This window comes from Camelus ferus, chromosome 1 (genome assembly GCF_009834535.1).
Source record: "Camelus ferus isolate YT-003-E chromosome 1, BCGSAC_Cfer_1.0, whole genome shotgun sequence".
NCBI lineage: Eukaryota > Metazoa > Chordata > Mammalia > Artiodactyla > Camelidae > Camelus > Camelus ferus.
In genome coordinates this window covers 109,843,088-109,866,422 of record NC_045696.1, presented here as the reverse complement: position 1 = coordinate 109,866,422, position 23,335 = coordinate 109,843,088, and the positions used below count along the sequence as shown (strand labels likewise).

Genomic DNA, 23,335 nt, shown 5'->3' with positions numbered 1-23,335 from the left:
TACAGCACAATGTCCCAGTCATGTGTGTATATATATATTCATTTTCATGTTTTTTCATTAAAGGTTGTTATAAGATATTGAATATAGTTCCCTGTGCTATACAGAAGAAATTTGTTTTTATCTATTTTTATATATGCTATCTACATTTTTAAAAAGAAGGAACTCAAGCTCAGAGAAGTTAAGTAACTTGCAGATGATCACACAGCACGTGAGTGAGGAGAATGGGGAATGAATGGCCAGTCTATCTATCTAGCTAGAAAATCCATATTTTTGGTCACCATCTCACATCCCCACACCACCTCTCTTGGCTTAAATGGTGGTCTACCTTCCACTTAATGTGACATTATATGTGGTTTTGCATGTTGTTGCAAAGCCTCCAAAATCTTCCTTTTAAATGGCCACATATTATTCCAACCGTAGTTTACATACCATTTCCCTATTGCTGAGTATTTACATGCCTTCCAAGTCATTTTGCCATTAAAAGGAATTTGGACAGTTGCATCAGGTTGATATAGAGTAGGTATTCTAGAGGGAGGGGTGGGCCATTCTTGGGGGGTCTCTTTGGTATCACAAGTAATCTTATCTACAGGACTTCTCCTGCAGCCCCCTCCCTACCCACGGGCCCTCTCCACCCTGACTACCTTAACTTTTTACAGTCACCTAAGGAGAGTGTCACAGGCAGCAGAAAAGGGGGAGAAAAACAATTCCCTTGGAATTCACACCCATTCTGGCCAGATGAGTTAATCACCTTTTAACAATTTAATGCAGACCTTATCAATCTTAAATAGTTTCGACAGCTAGAAAAATTCAGATTGGGTCAGTATTTGTGTTGGTTTAGAAAAGATTATAAATCTTATTTCAAAAGAGCCAGGTGAAAGGTTTCTAAATCCTATTAAGAATTTTATCCCATATCTTGAGAGCGAGTCACCACTGAATGGTTTTAAACAAGGGAGTGATAACCTGATCTGATTCTTTGATCTAGAAAAGAACTCCCTGGTTTGGAGGGTAGGATTTAGTGATTAATGGGATGGAGGGTGGGGTGACAGGGTGAAGTCCAGCATGACCCTAGGGTTCTGCCCAGAACAACTGGGTGGGCAAGATAAGAAGCAGGAAAGGAAGGGGATGAACAGAAAGTAGTTCTCTTTCGGACCAGGTGAGCTAGGCTTGCCTGAGGGCAGAGCCTGGGACACACTGGGATTTGGGGCGGCTGACTTCCAGAGGTTCACACCCCAGGGCTCTTGCTAGCTGGCTGCTTGGTCACAGGGATTCAGGACCAGGAAGGAGGGCCCCATAGGCCAGACCAGCCCATGGAATTGGAGGGTTCTGGAAAGCCACGGCTGTCCCAGTTAGACTGGGCACACTGGGGAAAGCCCTGTGTCCACGAGGCCTTAGCAACCCAGAGACTGCTCATCCGCCTCTTCTATGAAGGGACCAGGACTAGCCCATCTTCAGGGACTGTTTGAGCTGAAGGTCATCAAGTCCTTGGAGCTTTTCAATTTGAAGAGTCTCACTGATACTATACTTAAGGGAAAGCACCATGTAGACGTAGCCCCACAAAGAAATTACCCTTGTCCCCTCCCTCCCAAAGATATACAGCCAGCCACAGGTAATATGCCGGGGTGACCAGCACAGGCTGGGATCAGTGCTTTAGGAGAGGTGCAAAGACTTAGGTGACCGGGTGAGACAGTAGGACAGGGGGACAGGGCACAGCCATTCAAGGAATGACACAGCAATTAACATCAAAATGGTGGAAGATGCAACCCCCAGTAGACCTTGAGCTTCATTATATGCTCATTGTAATATTAACATGGTAAGTGACACTCCCACAGGCACCAAGGCTAACCATAAAAGGTCAAAGAGTGGGCAGTGGCCAAATTCCTGGGAATCCCAGCCTCTTCCCCAGGGTAGTTAGAATGGTCCTCCCACTTGTTGGCATATGAAGCTACCAAGCCCATAAAAACTGGCAACACCACTCCTCGTAGCCGCCTCCCTCACTCCCTTGTCTTGGAAGGTTGCCTGCCCTCTGTCTACGGAGTGTGTATCTACTTTTACTTTAACCTGAGTACCCAGTCCCCACACCTTGTGGCCTTCCTCTCGCCTTTTAAAACAGCCTATACTCTATTTAGTATGTATCTCTCTAAATAAATATACCTTTACCCAACTGTGGCTCGCTCTTGAATTCTTTCCTGTGCAAAGCCAAGGACCCACACTTGGCGAGGCATGTCCCAGGGGCTCAGCGGAGACCTGGGACATGGCCATCCTCACACCCCACATCCCTTTTTCTTGTATCACTGAGAGAGGCAGTTTAATCCCACCTGGGCCCCTGGGAAGATGGAAAAGTGATGGAGGCCCTACAAAATCAGCTGACTTCCACAGGTAGGCAGGAGAGGGCAGAACATTCCCAGAAGAGGAGACAGCTGATGCAAAGATCCAAAGAGGGGAAATACAAGACATGCTGGAGGCAAGAAAGCTTTGCAGTGGCATGATCCTTATGCAAGGAGATTCAACTGTATGTACTGCTCAGACTCACAAGATTGTGAAGATCTGGGGCAACCATCTAACTGTGGCCCCCGAAACATCTTCATTATCAGTGGCTAAGACAGAAATTTCCTCTAACATCATCTGCGAAAAATGCTAGGAAGTTCAGTCCCTAACTGGCCCTGTCCCTACCTCCAAAAGCTACTTTCCAGAGCCTTTGAGTGTACACTTTTTGTATTAGTCCCATCTCTCTCTGCCTCTTACTTTCTTACCTGCATTTTTCCTTTTGCCTTCTATTGAAGCTTTTAGCTGAGGAAATAAGGTATGTAAAAATAAACCTTTAACACTTAAGCTATATTATCTTTCAAAATGATTCCAGTGTCCACCAAATCTTCAGAGAGGCCGTGAGTCTCATGGGTGGAGCTACAGGGCAAGGGTCCAGGATCCTAAATGAAGTGCAGGAAGGAGCGAGCCTGGGCAGCAGACTGCAGCACAGTTCGGGGAGTCCTCGGCAAACCTCAGAAGGTTGTCAAAGTCCAGCTGCGGACGGAGAGTCAGCTTCCACTGAGGCTGCTTGAGCAAGACCAGATGCCGGGTCATTTTCATCCAAATGTCACACTCAAGGGAAAGAGAGGAGATTTTCAGGCTTCACGTTTTCTACACACAGTAGACAAGCAAGGTTCCCTTTTGTGTAGGACATTCCGGGAACTGTGAGGACCTAGGGACCTGGGTATTGGCTTGGGATATGGTGTTAAGCAGTCCTGGAGCCGTTGTGGATTTGCTGCAGTCTGGCTAGGTTGGAATCTGAGCTTCTTTGTCACAGATGTGGGGAGAGGGAGCGACACAGAGCCATTAAGAACCTTTCATTAACTTTGTCATTTTGCTGAGAAATTACAATTATTCTCCACTGAACTGCACTCGGCAGCAGCTTTAATACGTAACATTTAACTGTATCTTACTGATTTATATAATCCTACAATTGTTGACAAATACATGATGTGCTTTTTGTTCCTCCGGGGCCAAGACCCACAGAGGCCCATAAGGAGATCTGCCAGCAGCAAGAATGAAAGCCTCCGGCAGCCCTACAAAAGTTTTCCAGTTTCTATCCTTCTGAAATTCCTCAGGCTGGGCATCCCACTGCGTGGAGAGGTCTGAGGAAGGATGGGCACAGGGTGATGGCGGGGGCTGGGGGGCACATAGACCCCAGAATCACACCATCTGGGATGAACTCCATGCAGGAGGTTGGGCCCTTGTCATCATAATGCTTTGACAGCGTTTGGGGGGTTGGGGAAGACGCTAATCAGCAATTACATGAAGCTACCCCCAGGCCCCTCCCTCAAGCACCAGACTGGGGAGTAGGCCAGTAAGTCCAGTTCTATTTGGGCTGAGACGGAGGGTGACTCCCAGCTCGGAAAACTAAGGGGATGGCAGGTAGCAGTGAGGTCCTCAGGGGAGCCACAGGGTCACTAGGCAGTCAGGTACTTTGAGGTGGCTATTTTGGTCCAGCCATTTTGAGGTCACAGATAGTTTAGCATGAGGAAAAACTATATAAACAGATTTGAGAGAAGATGCCAAAATACCAAGTGATTTCATATTTAGTAACCCGAACACACAGCATGAAACTTTAATTTTTTTTTTAATTGTCAACAAATATTTAGTGATTGTTTACTAGGGAGCAGGCGCTCCCTCAGCAGGCACTGAAGACCCAGTAATGAGCAGCAGGGCTGGAAAGGACAGATAAAGGAACAATCACCTGGGGGGAGGGAAAGATCTCAGTGGTAGAGCGCATGCTTAGCATGCACAAGGTCCTGGGTTCAATCCCCAGCACCTCCATTAAATAAATTAATTAGTTCTAAAAAAAAGGAACTATCACCAAAAACCCTCATGTAACTATAAGTCATGTTACATGCCTTAGTAATAATATTCTACTACTACTAATAATAACATGAACTGGGATGACTGTCAGGCACTCAACACATTCTTTCATTGAGTCCTCACAATTCCACGAGGCAGGTGTGTTTTCAATCCTGACTTTACAGATGAAAAATCTTGAGATGCAGAGAAGTTCAGTGACTTGCTAGGAAAAGGCAGAGCTGCGATTTGAACACAGGTCTGACTAAAGAGCATGCACTTGCCCATGAAGTAAAGAGTAAGGTACCAGAGAGAAAGAAAAGCATTTGCATGCTCCCTGTACTCTCAGCCTGTCCCTGCTTTTCTAGCCCAAGCAGGATGACAATCCTATTGACCTACTGACCTGGGACTGATTCAGAAGCAGAAAATGCCAGTCCATTTCACATCTACTATTTGGGTCATGAAATAGGATTAGGACTGGAGTTAGGGTCAGACAGGATAATGGTGCCTTGCCAACATAATTATATCCTTTGCACTCTGTGATCAAAATGACTGAGTCAGGAGGTTTTGCTTTGTGTCGGACCTCATTCCAACTGGCTCCCAAAGAGGCCACCCAGGGTAGTTTTAGCTTGATGAATTTACCACAGAGCTGAACCTATTTCACAGCCAAGTCAGTGTTCTGAGGTTTGTCTGCCTAGAGAAGACTGACTCTCAGCAATCCAACTCATAGGAGACTGAAGTATAAAACCAGATACCCATATACTCATTAACAATTAGTGTTAGTTCTTCAGTAACTGGATGGCTCCTCCCTCAACTGGAGCACCCTTTTCCCAATATCTGGAATCCCAGGGAGCCAAATCAGTCATCCTCAGGCTGGTTGGTTTGTGTATCCCTAGAGTTACAGGAGGCAGATTTCATCCAAGTCAGGGTGGGACTTGGTGAGTCATCTCCGCCTCACAGCAGGCACTGTATGAGCTCCAGTTTCATGTTGCACTTTCTTGGACAGCAGTGGGTAATACGTGCCAATTTCTAGCCTCTTGGATTTACCCTGTTTCTTTATCCTTTTTATTTGCCAGCCTCGTTCTTTATCTTTGTTTCATGAATTCTCCCTACAATACAATTGATTAGGTTGCTGATTATTCAGTTGTCACATTCCAGCCCTGCCCCCTGAGATTACATCGCAGAGGTCACCTTGATGGGTGGGCGGCTTGTTCCCAAGCTCTTCATTCATTTGTGGAATTTTTTGTTTATTCTTGGATACATTAGGTTGAACTACATGACACTGCTCTTTTGGTAGGTTCATGTGGTTCAATAAAAAGCAGACCAGACCCACTAGGGGTGAACTCCCTTTTGCAAGCCTTGGCGGTAGGTGTGTATGTGTGTGTTTGTGTCCGGGGGGTGGGGGTGGGGGGCAGGAGGTCATGCATGGCAGCCTGTTACCTCTCTCTGGAAACAGGCTTTTCTGGGCAGCCCCTGGGGTCTGGGACCTCGTCCCTCTTGCTATCCATTCAACCTCCAACTAGAACCCTAATGTCAGGAATGAGCTAATCAAGGACTTGAGGTTGAGGGAGAAGGTCAAATCCTCTGCTATACGTGACAGAGTATGTGTTCTGAAGCCAACAGGGCACAATATTAAGGAACACTTAGTCTGTGGTTTGTGTAATCTCATTAATGTGGAAAACTGGGGACTAAGGGAGACATTTTACAAGTGGCCAAATGCCTATGTGATGTAGGCTGTATGCCCAACACTTTTCCCACCTGCAAGTGTTTTCAAGGAGCCATCATTGTTTGTATACTTGTGTGTCTGCTTCCAGCTGTCAGCTTACCATATGGCAAACTCTGTGAGGGCAGGGCCTCTATCTGACTTACTTATCCCTAATTCTTAGCATCAGGTCTGGAATACAATAGGTGCTCATTACATACACATTTTACATAAGTGAATGAGTTAATGAATGAATGAAACGTTAAACAACAAATCCCGAAACTGCCAAGAAAGCATCAAACTCCCTTACCAAACAAAAGGTCTCTGGGCCCTTAAAGGTCAGGAGCCAGGCTGCCTGGAGAAGTCAGCAGATGTTCCCCAAGGAGGTGACCTGCAAACAGTTGCTCCCTGGTTAGAAAATGCTGGTGGAACATCTCAGGCAGTAGCTTAGTCCCTCACAGATATGAAAGGAAGCCACAAAAGAAAAGTTGTTCCCCATTTCCTGGCAAGCTCTTTGGCCAGCATGAGCTGCATTCCTTTGAGCTGAGCATGTGTGGAATTTCCAGCCTAGGTAGCAGAATGGAACTTGGAAAAAATAGCTCAGCGAAAAAAGAACCCGGGGACAATGGGGCTGGGCCCAGCTGCCCTGTGCCAGCTCTTGAGCTCACGGAATATTGGAGCTCAGTGAGCCTTGTCGAGGGAGATAGATGATGTCCTTTGGACTGTACCACTTCAGAGGACTCAGAGAGAAATTTTCGTGTTCAGACAGCATTACGAGCTTTAAAGATGTGCTGAAATACCTGAGAATGGTCCAAGTCCCCACCACTATTCAACTTCCAACCTAGCAAGGACAAATGAAGGCCTGTTTTGCTTTAAAGATGGGGAAGGTACAAACATCGAGAACCAGAGGATGACGATGAGGACAGGGTGATGATGAGGGTTGTGGTGATGGCTGGATTCAGGGCCCTGGAACCTATCTGGAGGAGAGTAGCAGGGGAGATTTAAGAGGAAGAACTGGTACGAATATATGCTGTCAGTTTCAGGGCAGGAAATTTAAAGAGGAAGAGACCAGCTAATGGAGGAGAGAATTAACTACAGATAATGACACAACCACAAAGACCCCGGTGTCTCTACTGGGCTAACCTGAGTTTCTTACATACCAGCAAGTTTGGGAAGCATGCCATCAAGCACACTGAACAGTGTCTGCATTAACCCTCAACTCTGGTTGTCCCCAAGTCATTAATTCCTTCAAGACACTGACACATTGATGCAGATCTAAGAAAGGGAAGACTCTATTTCAGTTATTCATACCTAGATCTTTTCTTCTAGATTACACAGGAGTTAAAGGCAGAAATGACAAATTACTCTTCCTAGAATAATACACACTGCTTTAAATATAGCTAAATAGATGCTTCACAGATGAGGGAAGGAAGGAAAGATGGAAGGAAGGAAGGAAGGGAGAGAAGGAGAGAGGAAGGAGGGAAGAAAATGGGGGGAGAAGAAGGAAGAAAAAGAAATTTGACCAGAGATATTAAGGAAGGTGGGGATGGGGGCAGTACTTAACTTGGCCTGCATCACAAGGAAAGTGGTGTCACAGAAGGAAGTTACTTAGCAACCCATCCTGCGTTGTTGGGGGCAGTTTATGTTTTGGGAATAAGTGTGTGAGCTTACTGTTGGCTGAGGCCAGGTCCTTGATTTGCTTCTTGGACAAATTCTGGACTTAGTTCTTTAATATTGGGGGTGTGGGGGCAAACTTTAGCGGGAAACTGTAACGGAAAAGACAAAGAAGTAGCTCCATTTACTGACTGTGCTCTGTCTGTGTTGGTGCCCCACAAGGCTACTAACATATGTCTGAGTCATTTCCTCAGTAGTTGTGACAGTTCTCTCCTCTGTCTTTAGGAGGAGGAAGTGGAAAGTTTAATACCTTACATTAGACTCCTTTTTCATATGCAAAGATTCATTTCATTCTAAAGGCCCAGAAGGTACTTAAAATAGTACAACCAGGTATAGCATGGGCATTTTGTCTCCATCTCATGATACACTATTCCCCTCCCTTAATCAGAGATAAAAAGCTAATGATAAATTACAGTCATCATTTAGACCGAAGCCAGGGCAGGGGGCACCATTTAAAAGTACTACGAAATCATTTATTGCAATCAATGTGTATTAACCACTATGCTGGGCAGCTAACAGGTACTCTTTCCCCACATATTTTTGCAAGAGCTAACATCTCCATTTTACAGATGAGGAGCTTGAGGGTCAGGTTTATTTAGTTTGACCTTGGTAGTATCTAGTAGAGGGCAGAGTTCAGATAAAATCAATCCCCTTTTGTCTACCTACTGGCTTACTAATCTTTTAGTAAATGAAAACTAAACTTCAAACCCACCGTGCCCACCCGCTTTCATGATAATCATCCCGTATGATGAAAATTAATGGTTGCCGGACTGTTTCAGAAGGTAAAAGTACAGAAGCGAGCAGAGGGGATAGTACCATCTTCAACATAGCTAGCCTTTCCACGGTGCCTTTCCATCCCTCTAAAGCTCAAACGATTGCAAGGCCGCAGCTCGCTCTGGGCGAGCAGACACACGTGTACCCTACGCATGCGCCCAGACGAGACCTACCCGCCCCTTCGACCAGACCCCTTCAGCCAAGTCACCAACCAGCCCTCTAAATGCCCGCCCTCAGGGCTAAATCCTCGGCCAATTGAGATGCAAGATCATCTTACACGTCACTTATTTAGCATATACCCTCTCCCCGCCCCCAAGTTACGGCCCCGCCCACTCAGAGGCAGGGATTGTCGCCTAAGAGCTTCGTCCTGCCACCTGATTGGCTCCTCTGCCAGCTCCGCCTCTGTCTCCTCCCACCGCCCTCCCCTCCACGCTCCCACAGCTGCGGGCGGAGCTAAGTACGCCGGCGCAGGGGCACCCTCTCTTTTTTGGTGGCCCGCCCTCCCTCCTCCCCCTCCCTCCCCTCCCCATCCCCTCTCCCCTCCTCTCCGGGCCTGCGCGCGCGCGTCTTCCTCCTGCACGCGCCGCCACTACCCGAGCACTCTCGCCGGAGCCTCTGGCCCGCGCGTTCCTTTTCCTCTCCGGCTGCGGAGCGGGCGGGATCCTGCACCGCAGTCGCGGAAGCAGCGGCAGCTCGGCCGGACACCGGCAGCGGCGGCGGCAGCGGCGCGCGAGCCCCCAGGCGGACCGTACCACCGCTCACCAGCACGCGGGGGGAGCCGGCCGCCCCGCCGCACACGCCTCGACGACTCCGCGGGGCTGAGGCGTCGCCGCGCCCGGGAGCGTGATCGCCGAGCCGGCGTCGACCCCCAGCTCCGAGCCCCGCGGGCCGCGCCTGCCGGCGGCCCCACCCATCCGGGCCGAGGAGGCCGCGGCCATGGCCGAGACGGAGGAGCGGAGCCTGGACAACTTCTTCGCCAAGAGGGACAAGAAGAAGAAGAAGGAGCGGAGCAACCGGGCGGCGAGCGCCGCGAGTGGCGCCGGCGGGAGCAGTGGAGCCGCGGGCGCTGGCGGGAGCAGCGGAGCCGGGGGCTCGGCTGGCGGTGGCGCCCGGCCGGGCGACGGCGGGACCGCGGGCGCTGGGGCCCGGCCAGGCGACAGCGGGACCGCGGGCGCCGCCACCAAGGCCGTGACGAAGGTGAGGAGCCGGGAAGGCCAGGAGTCGGGGCCCGGGCCGCGCGCTTGCGCCCATGTGCCCGCCCCCGCCCGCCTGCCTGCCTGCCTGCCTGCCTGCCTGCCTACCTGCCTGCGGGGAGCGTCCGGGAGGGGCCGCCGGGGGCCGGCCAGCGGGCGGACGGGCGCGGAGGCTGGCCACGTGACGCGGGCTTCTCACGGCGGGCTGGCTGGCTCTCCCCGCGGGACCCCCGCTCCCGTCTCATGTCGCCTGGCTCGAGCCAGGACGCAGGGAGGCAGCGGCACCCTCTCGAGGAAGTCGGTCCGGGTCCAGAGTGCCCAGCACAGAGCCGCATCTATCGAGTGACGTCTACTCTGAGTAACTGAGCGTTCTAACTTGCCAGTAGTCTGAGCTGCATTTTCTAACAATCACTTGTATGGCAGCTGTAATTGGCGCGACTTGGTCTCGAAACCAAAAAGTCTCATGGCAACATTGAGCTAGATGTTTAGTTGTGGGATTGCTTCTTCATTCGGCTTTTCCGGGTTGCCTTTAAAGTAACAGGTCTCGTGAAGGAACCCGTTGGAAGTAACAGTGTTTGACTGCTGGACACGTTTGTCCTCCAGCCTGGTCGGCCTTGGAAATGAGCAAGGACTTTGGCCAGAAAACGAGTCCACACTTCAGGCTCCAGCCACTTGATCCCTTTTTATAGTCTGATAGTTGTTTTAGTTGTGTTTTTGCAGCTTTAATTGATCAAACAGTACATGTTTTACAGGATGAAGATGAGTGGAAAGAATTTGAGCAAAAAGAGGTTGATTACAGCGGCCTCAGAGTTCAAGCAATGCAAATAAGGTATGATCTGGTTACAGATGTGTTTAGATAACCCACAGGATAGATATTGTATGTTTGAGGTTTTTCAGCCCTGAAACAGCATCGCAGTAGACTTGTACTTTAGGTATGCTTATTAGGGCTCTAATGCTTTGCCTGTTCCTCCTTCTCCTCTTCCTCCTCCTCCTCCTGCTGCTGCTGCTCTCTCCGTGATGGCAGTCCTTCTCCACGCTGATCAAATTAGCTGCCAACTCCAAAATCCTGTGAGAGCTTGCCTGCTTCAAATCTTAGGCCTTTTGTTTTTGGTTTTGGTTTTTTGGGGGGCGGAAGTAATTGAGTTTATTTTAGAGGAGGTACTGGGGACTGAACCCAGTACCTTGTGTATGCAAAGCATGCGCCCTACACTTGAGCTATTTCCTTCCCTGCCCCTGCCCCCCTTCCGTAGGCCTTTTATTTGAGCAGCTAAAATGGATTTTTTATTTTTAATATTAGTGGGTTGAACTTAGTTTTTCTTTTTGTTTCAAAAATAGCATGGGTGGTTTTCAGATCTCTGACAAGTTTTATATATATATATGTGTGTGTGTGTGTGTGTGTGTGTAATTGAAGCACACTTACAGGGAAATACAGATTTTCATATTCACACAGTGAAACCAACTTGTGTGATCTGCATTTAGGTCAAGAAACTGAACATTTCTGGTAGAGAAGGCTCCCCTCAGAATCCCTTGTAGTCACTGTTTTTACCCTCAAATAACCACTATCCTAACACTAGTTTTCCCTAGAATTTTATAGGAATGGAGTCATAGTCTAAACATGTTATTTTTAAAGTTCAAGAAAACGGTAATTTCTGAAAATTGGTTTGGTTGGTTTAGAGGATTGGAAATTAATGTTTTATCAAGTCCAAATATATGGTAGTCACATGAATTTTAGATTCATGTAAATAAATGTCATGTTCTGAGGGTCTTGTAGAAAAACCAGGTGAATATATGGTTCCATTGGTTTAAGATTAAAAACACTTTATTCCCAGTTCCAAGAAATAAGTGATCCTGATGCACCGCCTCTCCGAAGTTTGCGATTTACGACAGTTATTGGGCACCTACCACAGCTACGTGTTAATGTCCTCAGTTCTTTCACATCATTTCTTGAGCTTAGCCAAAGTGAAACCTGATTGATAGTGGGGAACTTTTAGGAAATGCAGCTTTCCACACTTGTAATACTTTGTGGTGGTGTCAAGTAGAAGTGATTAGACGGGAGTTTTATTTCCAACCACTTCTTGGCTTCCTTCGTGTGTTAAATGTTTTTGAAGAGGTGTAGTTTAGAAAATACCCACTTTCTTTCTCCTGGGGCTTGACCTTTAAAAATGGAGAGAGAGGGAAGTGAAGTTATTAAACAGCTATTTGTGGCTGTGTAACTGCCTGTATGTTTGTTCCTCTGTTGTGTTGTAGAGTAAGGCTCTTGCTTGGCCTTTCCTTACTGCAGGCCCTGGGCTGCATGTTCTCGCCTGGAAGACTTGAATGACTGGAAGGATAGTGCTCAGTCAGGTTGAACTTAACTGAGCAAGAGTAGCCGTTTCTGAGGGGAGAAAGTTCATTGAATGCTGGAAATTGATTTTGTTATAATATGGATGATATTCAAACTGTCTGTACCTGTTTTTGTCATTGAATTTATATCCCATATCCACTCGGTTATTTTCTCCTTCATTTTTGGCTACTCATGAGTTGGTAAAACATTTCTTTTGGGGACAGGGGAGGTAATTAGGTCTATTTATTTATTTATTATTTTCATTATTTGTTGTTAGGTCTGTTGATTTATTAGGTTTTTTTGGTTGTCGGTTTTTTAATGGAGGTACTGGGGATTGAACCCAGGACCTCATGCATGCTAAGCATGTTCTCTACCACTGAGCTGTACCCTCCCCCGAGACCAGCTTTTACATTGTGGGATTTTAATTTATTACGCTTAATCTCTAGTCACTGCTCCTAAGTGGCCATTCAGAGGTCTCTTACTCACTAACACTGAAAAATACACATTCTTCAGGGAGATACTTTGTGGATTCTCAGTCACTGTGGAGTCTGGGGTCTATTTCCATTGCTTCATAAAGAAGGGGAATCTCACAGCTTCCAGGAGGAACCGCAGATGAGCCATAGTCTCTCCTGTGCTGTTCAGGGTCAACTGTGTGCTGAATATCATTGTAAACTTTGTATTAAATGTTCTTGACAGTGAAACTTGATAGAGTGGGGGTCCCTAAGGAAAGAGACATACTGGGTCAGTAGGTTGGGAAACAGGTTATCCTACAAATAGGATGTAGTTGATAATGTGGCAAAAACATGGACTTTAGGGGGAAACAAACCTGGGCATTTTAGCCCTGATGCTTATGTGTGACCTTAGACAAGTCACTTGTGAATGTTCTTATCTGCAAAATTGAGACTACTCAGAACTGTTCTGAGGATTTTGAAAGGGATGTTTGTAATACATTCACTTGGTTAATATTAATCATCTTGTCTTGAATTAGAACGACTTACTCTTGGGAATTTCTCTGCTGTTTAACCATGAGGCACCTGATTTATTAATACCAAGATGTGCGGAGAAGGGATAGTGGAGGCACACAGTAATTACCGTGACTGAAGTCATACTGAGTCAGTTCACTGTGGGCTTAACAGGAGAACTTGGCGTGTTCAGGTTGGCGTTAGTGTAGCCATACAGAAGTCCCTCTCACCTAGAGGTCTGGATTGTCGTGTATGGCTTAGTCTTACCTTTTGGGCAGAAGCTCTTAGAAGGGAAGAGAAATGAGATTTCTCTCTTCTGGGAAAGTGGGGGCGGTTATGCCTTTAATTTGTTGTTGTTTTCTATCCATGAGACGGGCAGCCTTACTATTTCACTGTGGGACGAGGGAAAATGGAACTTTGGAAATGGACTTAAAATATCTTGAAATTCTCTTTCTATAGTCTATTTTTTCTTCTCCAAACTTTTTGCTTTGAAAAATCACAAGCCTCAGAAAAGTTGCAGTAGTAGAATAAATATCCTTATACTTTTGACTTAGATCTGTCTACCAGGTATTTTTGCCACATTTGCTGTCTCTCGTTAGCTGCAGTTATTACATACAATATTAAAAGTTCTTGGCAGTAGTTCTTAGTGGGTTATGAGCATGCTGGACCTTTATCAAAGATAAGTGTGCATTTGAAAAGGGGGAGGTTTTCAGTAGCAGCAAATGGTACTGCATTCATGCCCTAGCTCGTGTTTACCAACTAGCTCAGGATTTAAGTACTAAGAGTATTATGAGGTTGTGTGTCAAATTTTGTGTCTAAGTTAATAAATCCTACTCATGGTTATGGCATTGTTTACAGACAGGTTCTGAGAGGAAACCATTGAGATGGTGATAAAAGAAGGGGCCCAGCACTTGAACTTAGATCACTGGTTGATGGTAGTACGTCTAGGCCTCTCCCATCTTTAAAATGGATTTTGGGGAGAAAGATTTCATTTACTTGATGTTACTAACTGTTGAGCATTTGTCATGTTTCAATAAAAAATTGAGTCCTTGGAGTCCAGTGGTTTCTGGGACTCTTAAAAAAATCTAGACCTTTAAACCCATTAGTTAGAGCTAGTTAAGTTGTCCTTTGAAGAAATTACCCCAGCTCTAAGCTGGATTCACCATAGCAAATTCGTGTGACTACTGTGTGCCAGACTTTGGGCATCATGGGCATCATTGTGGGTCTTGGAGTTGTAAAAATAACTCATACTCTGCTGAACGCCAGTGGATCATTTGAGTAATGTGTAGGGGCTGTCGAGTCCAGGAGCGAGGCTACCGGGAAGGGGTCAAGAGTTCTTGGACGAGATGCAGTGACATTTCAAACTGCTGGACATAGCTCATCGGGCCACTTCTGTCTCCCCACTTTACTGTTGTAACTGTGGTTGGATAAAAGGGTCAAAAGAATGGAGCTGCCCAGCATTCCAGCAGAAGCGCAGTCAAGTCTGCGCTTTGTTTTAGCTGCTTCCCCCCTCGTGTTGGGAAAAGGGGAGTTAGGATGCATAAATTCTCCTGTAATGTCCATTGAGATAAGGAGGTAAGAATATTGTGTTCTTTGTAAATACACTGCTGTAGGATGTGTGGTTCTGATAGTCTTACTAAAGAAAGTGGATTTCTCAAAGCTGAAGATTCAGAAAATCTCTGTATCATGTCTTATAGAGCTATAAAAGGATAAAATCAGATAAGAGGCAGTCTGAAAAAAGATAGGTCCTACAGTCCCATTGACTTGGCTCTCCTACTTTGGAGCCCTGGGGAAGGTACTTAAATGCCTGAATGTCAGTTTCCTCATATGTACAATGGGTCTTCTCCCTGCCTTGGTGTTACTGCAAGGTTTAACTTTGCAAAGCTGGCCATGGTAGCTACTCAGTAAATACTGCCTTTTCTAGCATTGTCATTCCCCCATCCCACCAATAGTGCCTTACAGATTTATGCATATTTAAGACAGTATACTTTGAATTTACAGTAATATTGTAGTTTTAAAAGCATCTAATTTAGCTGATGAGAAGCTGTATGTTATATCTGGGTCAAACACCAAATTTTAGCCTAATTGTTTTCTGTGGAAAATTTCTTGCAACATGTTTATGGTTTTCTTGCTCTGGCATTTGGAGATTGGGCATTTTCTGGAATGTGCGAATAGGAAAAAGTAATAGGATATTTAAATCATATCTATTCCTGCTGTTGGTACTATGACATTTTGGCAAGATATTAGGATCTGTGGACCTTATTTCCCTCTGTTGGTTGAAGTATTTTGACTAGGCAATTTCCAGTGTTTAGTTTAGCTAATACTTTAGAATCTTAAGAAGCCAAAATACTAAGTTGTCTTCTTGTGCCTACTAAAAATACACAGTCCCTCTAAGTAAAACAAACCACTCTTATTTTTTAGCAACAGCTTATAATCTAGAAGTATTTTAGATTTGTGATTATTCATTTCTTTGCTTCTGAGGGCGAAAAAGGGATAAACACGAGACAATAAAAGAATTTTACCTGGGACTCAGCATTCCATCAGAACAAATTGGAGTTTTTCTTCAAATTTTCTTTGCAGATTAGGAAAACATTGTTTTTATTTCTTTTTTTTTTTTTTTTTAGAACATTTGAAGACTGTAACAGCATGAAGAAATTTATAACAATGATTCATAATCCCTTCTTAGGGGTAATCAGTAGTAAAATTTTTTGGTTTTCAGTTGTTTATTGCAAACTGATAGCTCTGGAGTTTAAACATATTAACCATCTCAGAAAGTGCCATGAAGGCACTTAATCTTCGTGGGGACCTTTCCTGGCATGTGTTGGGTTGCTGGGTCGTTGCTAACTACATAGGCAGTGAGGTAACACCAGTGCCTTTACTCATGAACCAAGCCAATTACATTATCGCGCTGATTACATCTGTGTAGCTTTAGAAGTGGGCAACGTCAAAAATTCTTTTTGGATAATTCCCACATTTGGATACCACTTTTAGACCCCTAGATAAATTATGACAGACCCTTACCATTCTACTTAAAAGCTTTAGAAAACAGAGTCATACAGCTTGGTGTACATTTTAAAAGAACATGGTTTCATGTCAGTTTTTTCTAAATAAAACTTTTTTTTTTTCCTGTTACAGAGGTGGTACCTGTGCTGCTTGTGTGAAAACTCAGATATTAAAAAGGCATGTAATAGCGAACGCTTACAGCGCTTACTGTGTGCCAGGCACTGATCTCAGCACTTTGTAGCCATTAACTCAGACTTCATAACGGGGCTGTAATCCCCATCTCACATACAGGAGACAGAGGCCTACAGAAATCGGGGTGCCAGACTCTAACCCCCGGCTAGTAAATGGCAGAGCGGGTGTCCTGAACCAGGCAGTCTGGCTTTAGAATCTGCTCATAACTGCTTCCTGCATGATGAAGAGAGTCATGCCTTCTAGCACCCACTTATTTTAACATTTTAAAAAATCATTCTGGATGTCTTCCTAGTTATATTAGGTGCATAAATTTTGTTTCAGTACACTGTTGGTTTATATGACGAGAAGTTTTACTTCCATGTTAGTATAGGCCCGTCATTTTAAACAGCTGTAGTCTTAAGTAAAATCTTACTATAAATGCAGATTGAAGATAAGTTCATTCCCCTCTGCCCTTCTTGTTGCCGCCATAGGCTTCTAAATTCTGGGCCCACCTCTGGTGGTTGGGCAGTGTATGATGCTACCATTATCTAAGTGTCTTTAAAGGAGACCATTTGCTATTCAAGAAATTTGTCTTATACCCAGAATTTGTCTTGTTTTAAAATAAATGACAGAAAAGCACCCTTAGATGTCATTTTGCAGAAGCCAAGAGAGGCCTTGATGTTGCCGAGGTCACAGTCAGGGCGGGAGTCACATGTACATTGTCATTGCCGTGATCATGGATCAGATATCAAAAGGAGAAGACGTCTGAGAGTGGAAGGCGGGGGACAGAGCTTTAGGCAACAGCATGTTTTTGTTTTTTTAGTAGAGAAAAGGGTAGTGAGAATGGTGAAGGCGGTTGATAAGCTGAAGACCTAGGAAACACCACCGCTGTCTCGGAAACTAGTCCAGGGAAAAGGTTGGTGGTCTGTGCCAGATGCGTCATCTGCAAGGGCAAAGAGTTGCAAAAAAGGAAGTTTGATCTGGCACTTAACTCTGTGCTGTCAAGCCGGCAGTATGTGCTCGATAATTTAGAACATTCAAGTTACGTAAAACAGTAATAAGTAATCCAGCACAAGGAGAAATAACCAGATACTTTTGGAGAGATTACAGACTTCTGACTCAAGTCAATTTAAGAATAAAGAAATAAATTGGCATTAAATAGAACAGTGCAGGCAGTTTTAGAGTGGTGTATTGCCACTGAGGAAATATTTTGCATTTCTAATGACTAGTAAGACAAAGACTGAATTTTTGTAATCTCTTCTTTAAATGGGTGACACATCTCTGATGTTAGAGACTAGCTCTGTGTATTCCCTGTGTCTAAACAGTGGAGACTAATAAAATCCAAGTGCTGACGTAAATACTCAACACTGAATTGTTTTCCTCTGTTAGAATGGGAATTAATCTTGAGAGTATTTTGTAACATGTAGTAAAGGGATTAGCAAATGAAATTATATAATTTTTAAAAACCATTCATTTGATCACTAAAAATATGCTTACCATAAATGCCTGTTTGTACAGTTTGATCCTAGAAAAATCTGTTTTCTAAAAATTGTACTTTTAATCCTTCAAGTTGCCCGTTTCTCTATATTTCATGTTAAATTGACCTCTCTCCCCTCCCTCAGTAGGGGCTGCTATAAATAATCATGCATATTGTTATAAGCCTGGCATGTCAGTATGTTAAATATTTCTAGATGTTCTTGAGTGTATGAAGTTTGCAAAAAGGGAAATGGAGACTATTAGACCAAGTAATTTCCTGAACCTTTTTTCAGCAACCAGTCCCACATGCAGTTAAGTTGAAGTCCCAGTGCATAAAATAAATTCCCTCTTTTTCTCTCTTTTTTTTTTTAAACGAGTGAGGCATTTGGACTTAAAGGGGTACCTCCTCCCGGGTCATACAGATAGGCATTGATAGAACTAAGGATTTGGACTGGCAATTTTCCTGGTGTTTCTGCAATTGAATTCATTTGTTTGCTTTTCCAATAGTGAAAAGGAAGAAGATGAAAATGACAAAAGAGAAGATCCAGGTGATAACTGGGAAGAAGGTGGAGGCGGAGGCGGCGGTGTAGAAAAATCTTCAGGCCCCTGGAACAAAACCGCTGCGGTACCAGCACCTCCTGCTCCAGTAGTTGGTAATGTGAATACTTGATTTTCATAAAGATGTCTGTTTCTATATAATTTTACATACAATCAGCTTTCAACCAAATGCATGCTTGCCCTGGGTGAGTGAGGTTTCCATTCCTGGGGGAGAGATTTGTAAGACTTTCACATCCTAAATAAAGGAATTGGAAGTTAAGATACACACTTTTCTGTAGGCTGCTTAAATCTGTATGTAAACTAACTTGCCAAATTTACAGTGTTTAAGCATTTTTTTAAATTTTGGACAGCTGACTAAGGAATACTGGGTCCCTGTGTTTCACCTGTGTTAGTCTTTTTTCCCTCCTATTCCCCGTTTTACTCTGTCTTGGAGCATGAATTCTCAGAATAGTGGATTTCATCACTCCCAGGGGCTGAAAAGTGGTTCTTGGGGGTGAGGGGAAGTGTGGGTGGGTAAAGAAATCTTAGACGTTACAAAGGTTTGTGGTGCATCAGAGGGCCTGAGTGTGTAAACATATGTGCAGTGTATCTGGTATAAACATGCCTTGGTGCGGCAGGTGGGGCAGTGCTCTTGAGGAAAAAGATCTAAAAAGGCTCCTTAGGCAATAATGAGAAAAATTTGAGAAATATTGCTGTAATGCATACCCATTATTTTGTGTAGAATAATGAATAGCAAATCACCCCAAATATTACTGTCAGAGACTGCAGATTACTACTATACATCAATTTTAGGGAGGAGTAAATATTAAATTTTTCATTTTTCTTTGTAGCCGCATTACATTTCAGCTAATAAATGACATAGCTGTTCATTTGCAGTGAAGCTTTTGATTAGTGGAAAACATTTATACATATAAAACACTGAACCCATATTGAGGATGCGGGGGGATGATTTACAGGAAGAAGCTGGGAGGCTCTGTCCCCAAAATGTTGGCTGAGGTACAAGACTTTGGGCTGTTCAGCTATGTTTTTCCCTTTTTTTAACCAGAAAATGAAAGAGGAAGGACCTCACAGCTCACTGCTGTAGAAGTGGTGCTATTGTGAAAGGCAGGCCCCGAAGAGGCCTGTCTCCCAGGACCAGCAGATTTCTTTCCCACTTCCAATAAGTTGACTTAACATAACTCATTTTACGTGGATAATTAAAATTGTACATGGAGGAGAAATTAGAAGACTACCCTCGAAAAACAGGCTTTCACTTTGACATTTCCTCAGATGACTTTCCTTCTGTTGTTCAGAGACCCTAATGCCAGTGTTGGTTTTTTCCATAATTGTTAGATGGTCAGGAGTTCAGGAGTAGCTTATTAAAATGCCAAGCACTTGAATCATTTCTCTATAAACTATTATAAATTGTTAGTTACAGAAACCCCAGAATCGACAATGACTAGTGGCGTGTATAGGCCCCCAGGGGCCAGGTTGACCACAACAAGGAAAACACCACAAGGACCACCAGAAATCTACAGCGACACACAGTTCCCGTCCCTGCAGTCCACTGCCAAGCATGTAGAGAGCCGGAAGTAAGTACTCTGAGTGTTGTGTTTGTTTTGGAGCCCTGTTCCTTTTACCAGGGAGTGGGGTGTCAGGGATCTGAAAACCCCCCTGTGGGGGGCTACAGTAAAGCCCAGGCTGCAGCTGAGAGGCAGCTGAGGATTAGCGTGGGACTTCTGCGCAGGACTGGGGGGAAGTGGGTGAGGGCCCTGGAGGGGGCAAGGAGAAAGAGCATCAAAGACTTCACCTGCAGAAGTTTCTCGTGTCCCTGGTGTATGGTCTCTAGCTGTGACAAGTCTCCTCTAGTTAGAATTCTTCATATTGAGTGTATTATTGCTGCTTCTGTGTTCATTATAACTAGAAAATTCAGAGCAGTATTACTGCATTCCCAATTAATGTGAGTAGATGAAAGATGTTGGCATTTATAAATCTAATATTAAAAATAATCTTATTTCAGCAGGTACTTAAAATGAATGCTACCCGGAGTTAAATGACCACATTTGGCACATCCACATCTTATTTAGGGACATGCATTTTTTTAAAAAGTAAATAAAATGGGAAGAAGTGTAAATGACATCAGATGGAAATACTGCTTTTTGGGTGGCTTTTAAATTAAATTCCCAGCCTTTTTGCCTCTTTGAGAGCACAGCTGGCCTGGATTTAAACCTCCACTTTGTCTTGCTCCTCTGCCCTGCAAAATAAGGGGCAGTGATTTCACCACACTCATCTCTGTCTGATCCACTTGTATGAAGTAGAAGTGAGGAGAGGTCACTGAATAAGGAGTAAAACTTTACTTGAATGAGAAACTTGTTGGCCTTATTTACGCATAAAGAGAGATAGATGTATTGTCTATTATTTTCTAAGAGTAAAAGTGAGTCTTAGAAGGAACCACCGTGTCATTAGACAGCTTTTTAACTTTCCAGTTGTCTTAAAGTTGGTCCCAAAATAGGTGTTCAGTTAATAGTATCGAGCAGATTTGCTGCCGCAGGAAAACAGGACCATAGCGCTTCAGTACAGTATTCTCTATTTTTTGTTCAATTGAAGCCTTAAACTGATTTTGATAAGGATTTTATACACCAGTTTCCCCCTCCTGTCCCTTCGTCAAGATTTTTCCAAGGGGTGGCTTTTTTTTTTTTTTTTTTTTTTTAATTCAAGGAAGGATATTTTCAAAACAACCCAGTGAAAAAGAAACATTTACTGATTACATTTCTTTTCCCTTAGGGATAAAGAAATGGAGAAGAGCTTTGAAGTAGTAAGACACAAAACTAGAGGTAGGGATGAGGTTTCAAAAAACCAGGCCCTTAAACTGCAGCTAGACAACCAGTACGCTGTGCTTGAGAATCAGAAATGCAGCCACACACAGTACAATTAAGGAATGGTCTTTGCTAACCCTTCTAAGGTAACTAGACCACAGCTAACCACCACGGACAGCCACCCATCGTCTGATCTCTGCTGGACCTACGACCGATACAGACCACTCAGTACACGTGACCGGCCCTGTTGCACTTGGAAGTTTAAAGTGTCATAACTGTTCTTTGTGTGTATTGGATTTAGGGGGATTTTCGTTGTTACATAAATGCGTGAACTAAATTCAGCAGTGTTCTTTCATAATTACTCTGCAAGTACAAAAAAAATCAAAAACTGCAGCCAGTGGTCATTTCAAAATCTTTTTATGTTCAGATACTGAGCCTTCGTAAGGGTTGACTACCTCAGATTTGCTGCACTCATTGTGGACTTCATGTGGATCACAACTTCTGGATAAGGTTACAGCTATTAAGTGTCGATGTGAAACTTGAAACCAGCTCTCCTGGATTCCTATCAGAAATCCTGCAGAAAGTCAGCCATCTGGGTTCTGATCTGCTGTAAAAGATGAAGATTTTAAGTGACCTTAATTAACCTGTCCTGTGCCCCATCCATAAGGAATACTCTGTAGTGGGCTGTGGCTATATTAGAAATCCTGGAACATGCCGCTCTCAAAAGAACTGATGTGTTCAGATTATCTGCGTAGGGCTGTCATTTATAATTTAAACTTTGAGTTGTATTCTGAGGTTACCACAGATTAGATTCAACCAGACGCCGGTCTACCCAAGGTGGGTATAGGGGTGGGGGGAATAATCTTGTTTCTTTTAGTAATTTTTTATTTTGGTAGTGCTTTTTCTGTGTTCTATATTAAGGCTTTTTTTTTTTTTTTTTTTTTTTTTTTGCTTTGACTTGGAATAATTTCTTTGACAGCGCATATTGCTTGGTTAAGTAACCTGAAATACGCATTAGAGTTGTGAAATGTCTCGTGAATTTGCCAGTCTCTGGGGTGGAACCAAACAGCCTCTGGTGTAAAGGGCAGTGGGTGCAGGAGGCGCTACTTCAGGTGCTGCTAAAGCCTCCTCTAACCAGGTCTGAACTGTGTGGTAAGCTGCAGGTTACTGAACTAAATTGTGTAGTAAAGAGTGGTTTCTGCTTAGGCCCAGGGATCCACTGCCCTGTCCTTACAAATTCAAAGCAACGTGAGCAGAACCTCAACCCCAAACCCACTTAAGTTTCATGGATCTTGCAGGATCTTTGGCAAGAATTCCAGATGTATTTGTGCCCCAGTGTTAAGGTATTGGATAGTCTGTAGACGCAGTGATTGTCCCAGCGTAGCTTTTTGTTACCAGCCTTCCGGTGTGTCTTTAATGTTGTTCACTTGGAGAGTCAGGGGCAGAAGACAGGTGATGTAGCACTTCTGTTTTTAATAATTACAGCTTAAACTATCCAGTAATTTTTAGTCCTGAAAAGGGGCGTCAGGAAGCTACCCAGGATTGCTGAGAAGTCTCTCTATCTGATGAGACAGTCTGGTAATTTTCCTAGTTTTGTATCTTTGGTTCAATAGAAATTTTTCAAAGTGGCATGTGACCACTTGATGCAGAGTCTGGGTTTCTCTATAATAAATCCCTTTGCCAAATGTGGGAGTTGCGGACTTGCTACTGGCAAGAGTGAAGCAGATGGGTGAGTAAAACTAGCCTGATGGGGGAGCATTTTCCTCTAGGAGTTCAGTCTTGATAGAAGTGTCAGTGCGCACTCCTAGGAGGGTGACAGTGCCACCTGACAGGGCCTGCCAGCCATATCTAGGCAATAATATTGGCATTATTTGAGGTGGCAGGCAGGATGCCTACCTTCTGGTGGGTTTGGGTGAGTGGCTGAGCCAGCCAGAGAGGTTGGATGACTGAGAAACAAGGGATTCTTGGTTAAACTGAAGACTTCATTTGAGAACCAAAAATCTGAAGTAATCTCTTGGACTTTGAGCCACGTATTTCCCCTAAAGAGTAATGTGGTTTTTTCCAGCAAAATTTTGTTGAGGGTTATGTTATTAAGAAATGAACTGAGATTAATATGTGGAAATGTTATTTAATGGCATACTGGCCCTAAAAATCTGAAGACCTGCAGGAGATTTAAAAATCCCAACCCTTGTTATAACTTTTTTTTTAAAAGATTTTGAAATTACCAAAATGCACATGAATCAAGTTTTAATATACTATATGATGGGTGGGTGTGGCTGTCCATTGTACCATTTCTTTCTTTGAATTCTCAGGCATGGTTTGGCAGTGCAAGAACTCTGTAACATTAACAAATTCAATAAAGTAAATATATGGAC

At 44.2% G+C, this 23,335-nt stretch overlaps 1 protein-coding gene and 1 long non-coding RNA gene across 10 annotated transcripts in view; one reads left to right on the top strand and one right to left on the bottom strand.

Annotated features, from left to right (window-relative positions):
- The window catches only part of LOC116666273, a 26,281-nt gene extending 16,076 nt beyond the window's left edge, over window positions 1-10,205 (bottom strand). For all 3 annotated transcript variants that reach the window (XR_004323039.1, XR_004323038.1, XR_004323043.1), the window contains exon 1: window positions 9,781-10,205. This is a non-coding gene — a long non-coding RNA (uncharacterized LOC116666273). The remainder of the gene's footprint in view (window positions 1-9,780) is intronic.
- CDV3 (CDV3 homolog) lies at window positions 8,980-23,335 on the top strand. 7 transcript variants are annotated; one of them, XM_032488221.1, is made up of 6 exons: window positions 8,980-9,676; window positions 10,425-10,501; window positions 16,093-16,137; window positions 18,115-18,260; window positions 19,583-19,736; window positions 20,929-23,335. In XM_032488221.1, the coding sequence occupies exons 1-6, from the start codon at window positions 9,416-9,418 to the stop codon at window positions 21,077-21,079; spliced, it is 834 nt and encodes a 277-aa protein (XP_032344112.1). In that variant the 5' UTR covers window positions 8,980-9,415; the 3' UTR covers window positions 21,080-23,335. The 7 variants fall into 7 exon arrangements, with proteins under 7 accessions (XP_032344112.1, XP_032344111.1, XP_032344115.1 ...); XM_032488220.1 differs by having other exon boundaries at window positions 8,991-9,676; window positions 19,577-19,736; XM_032488224.1 differs by lacking the exon at window positions 20,929-23,335 and adding an exon at window positions 20,168-20,278 and having other exon boundaries at window positions 8,991-9,676; window positions 19,577-19,736.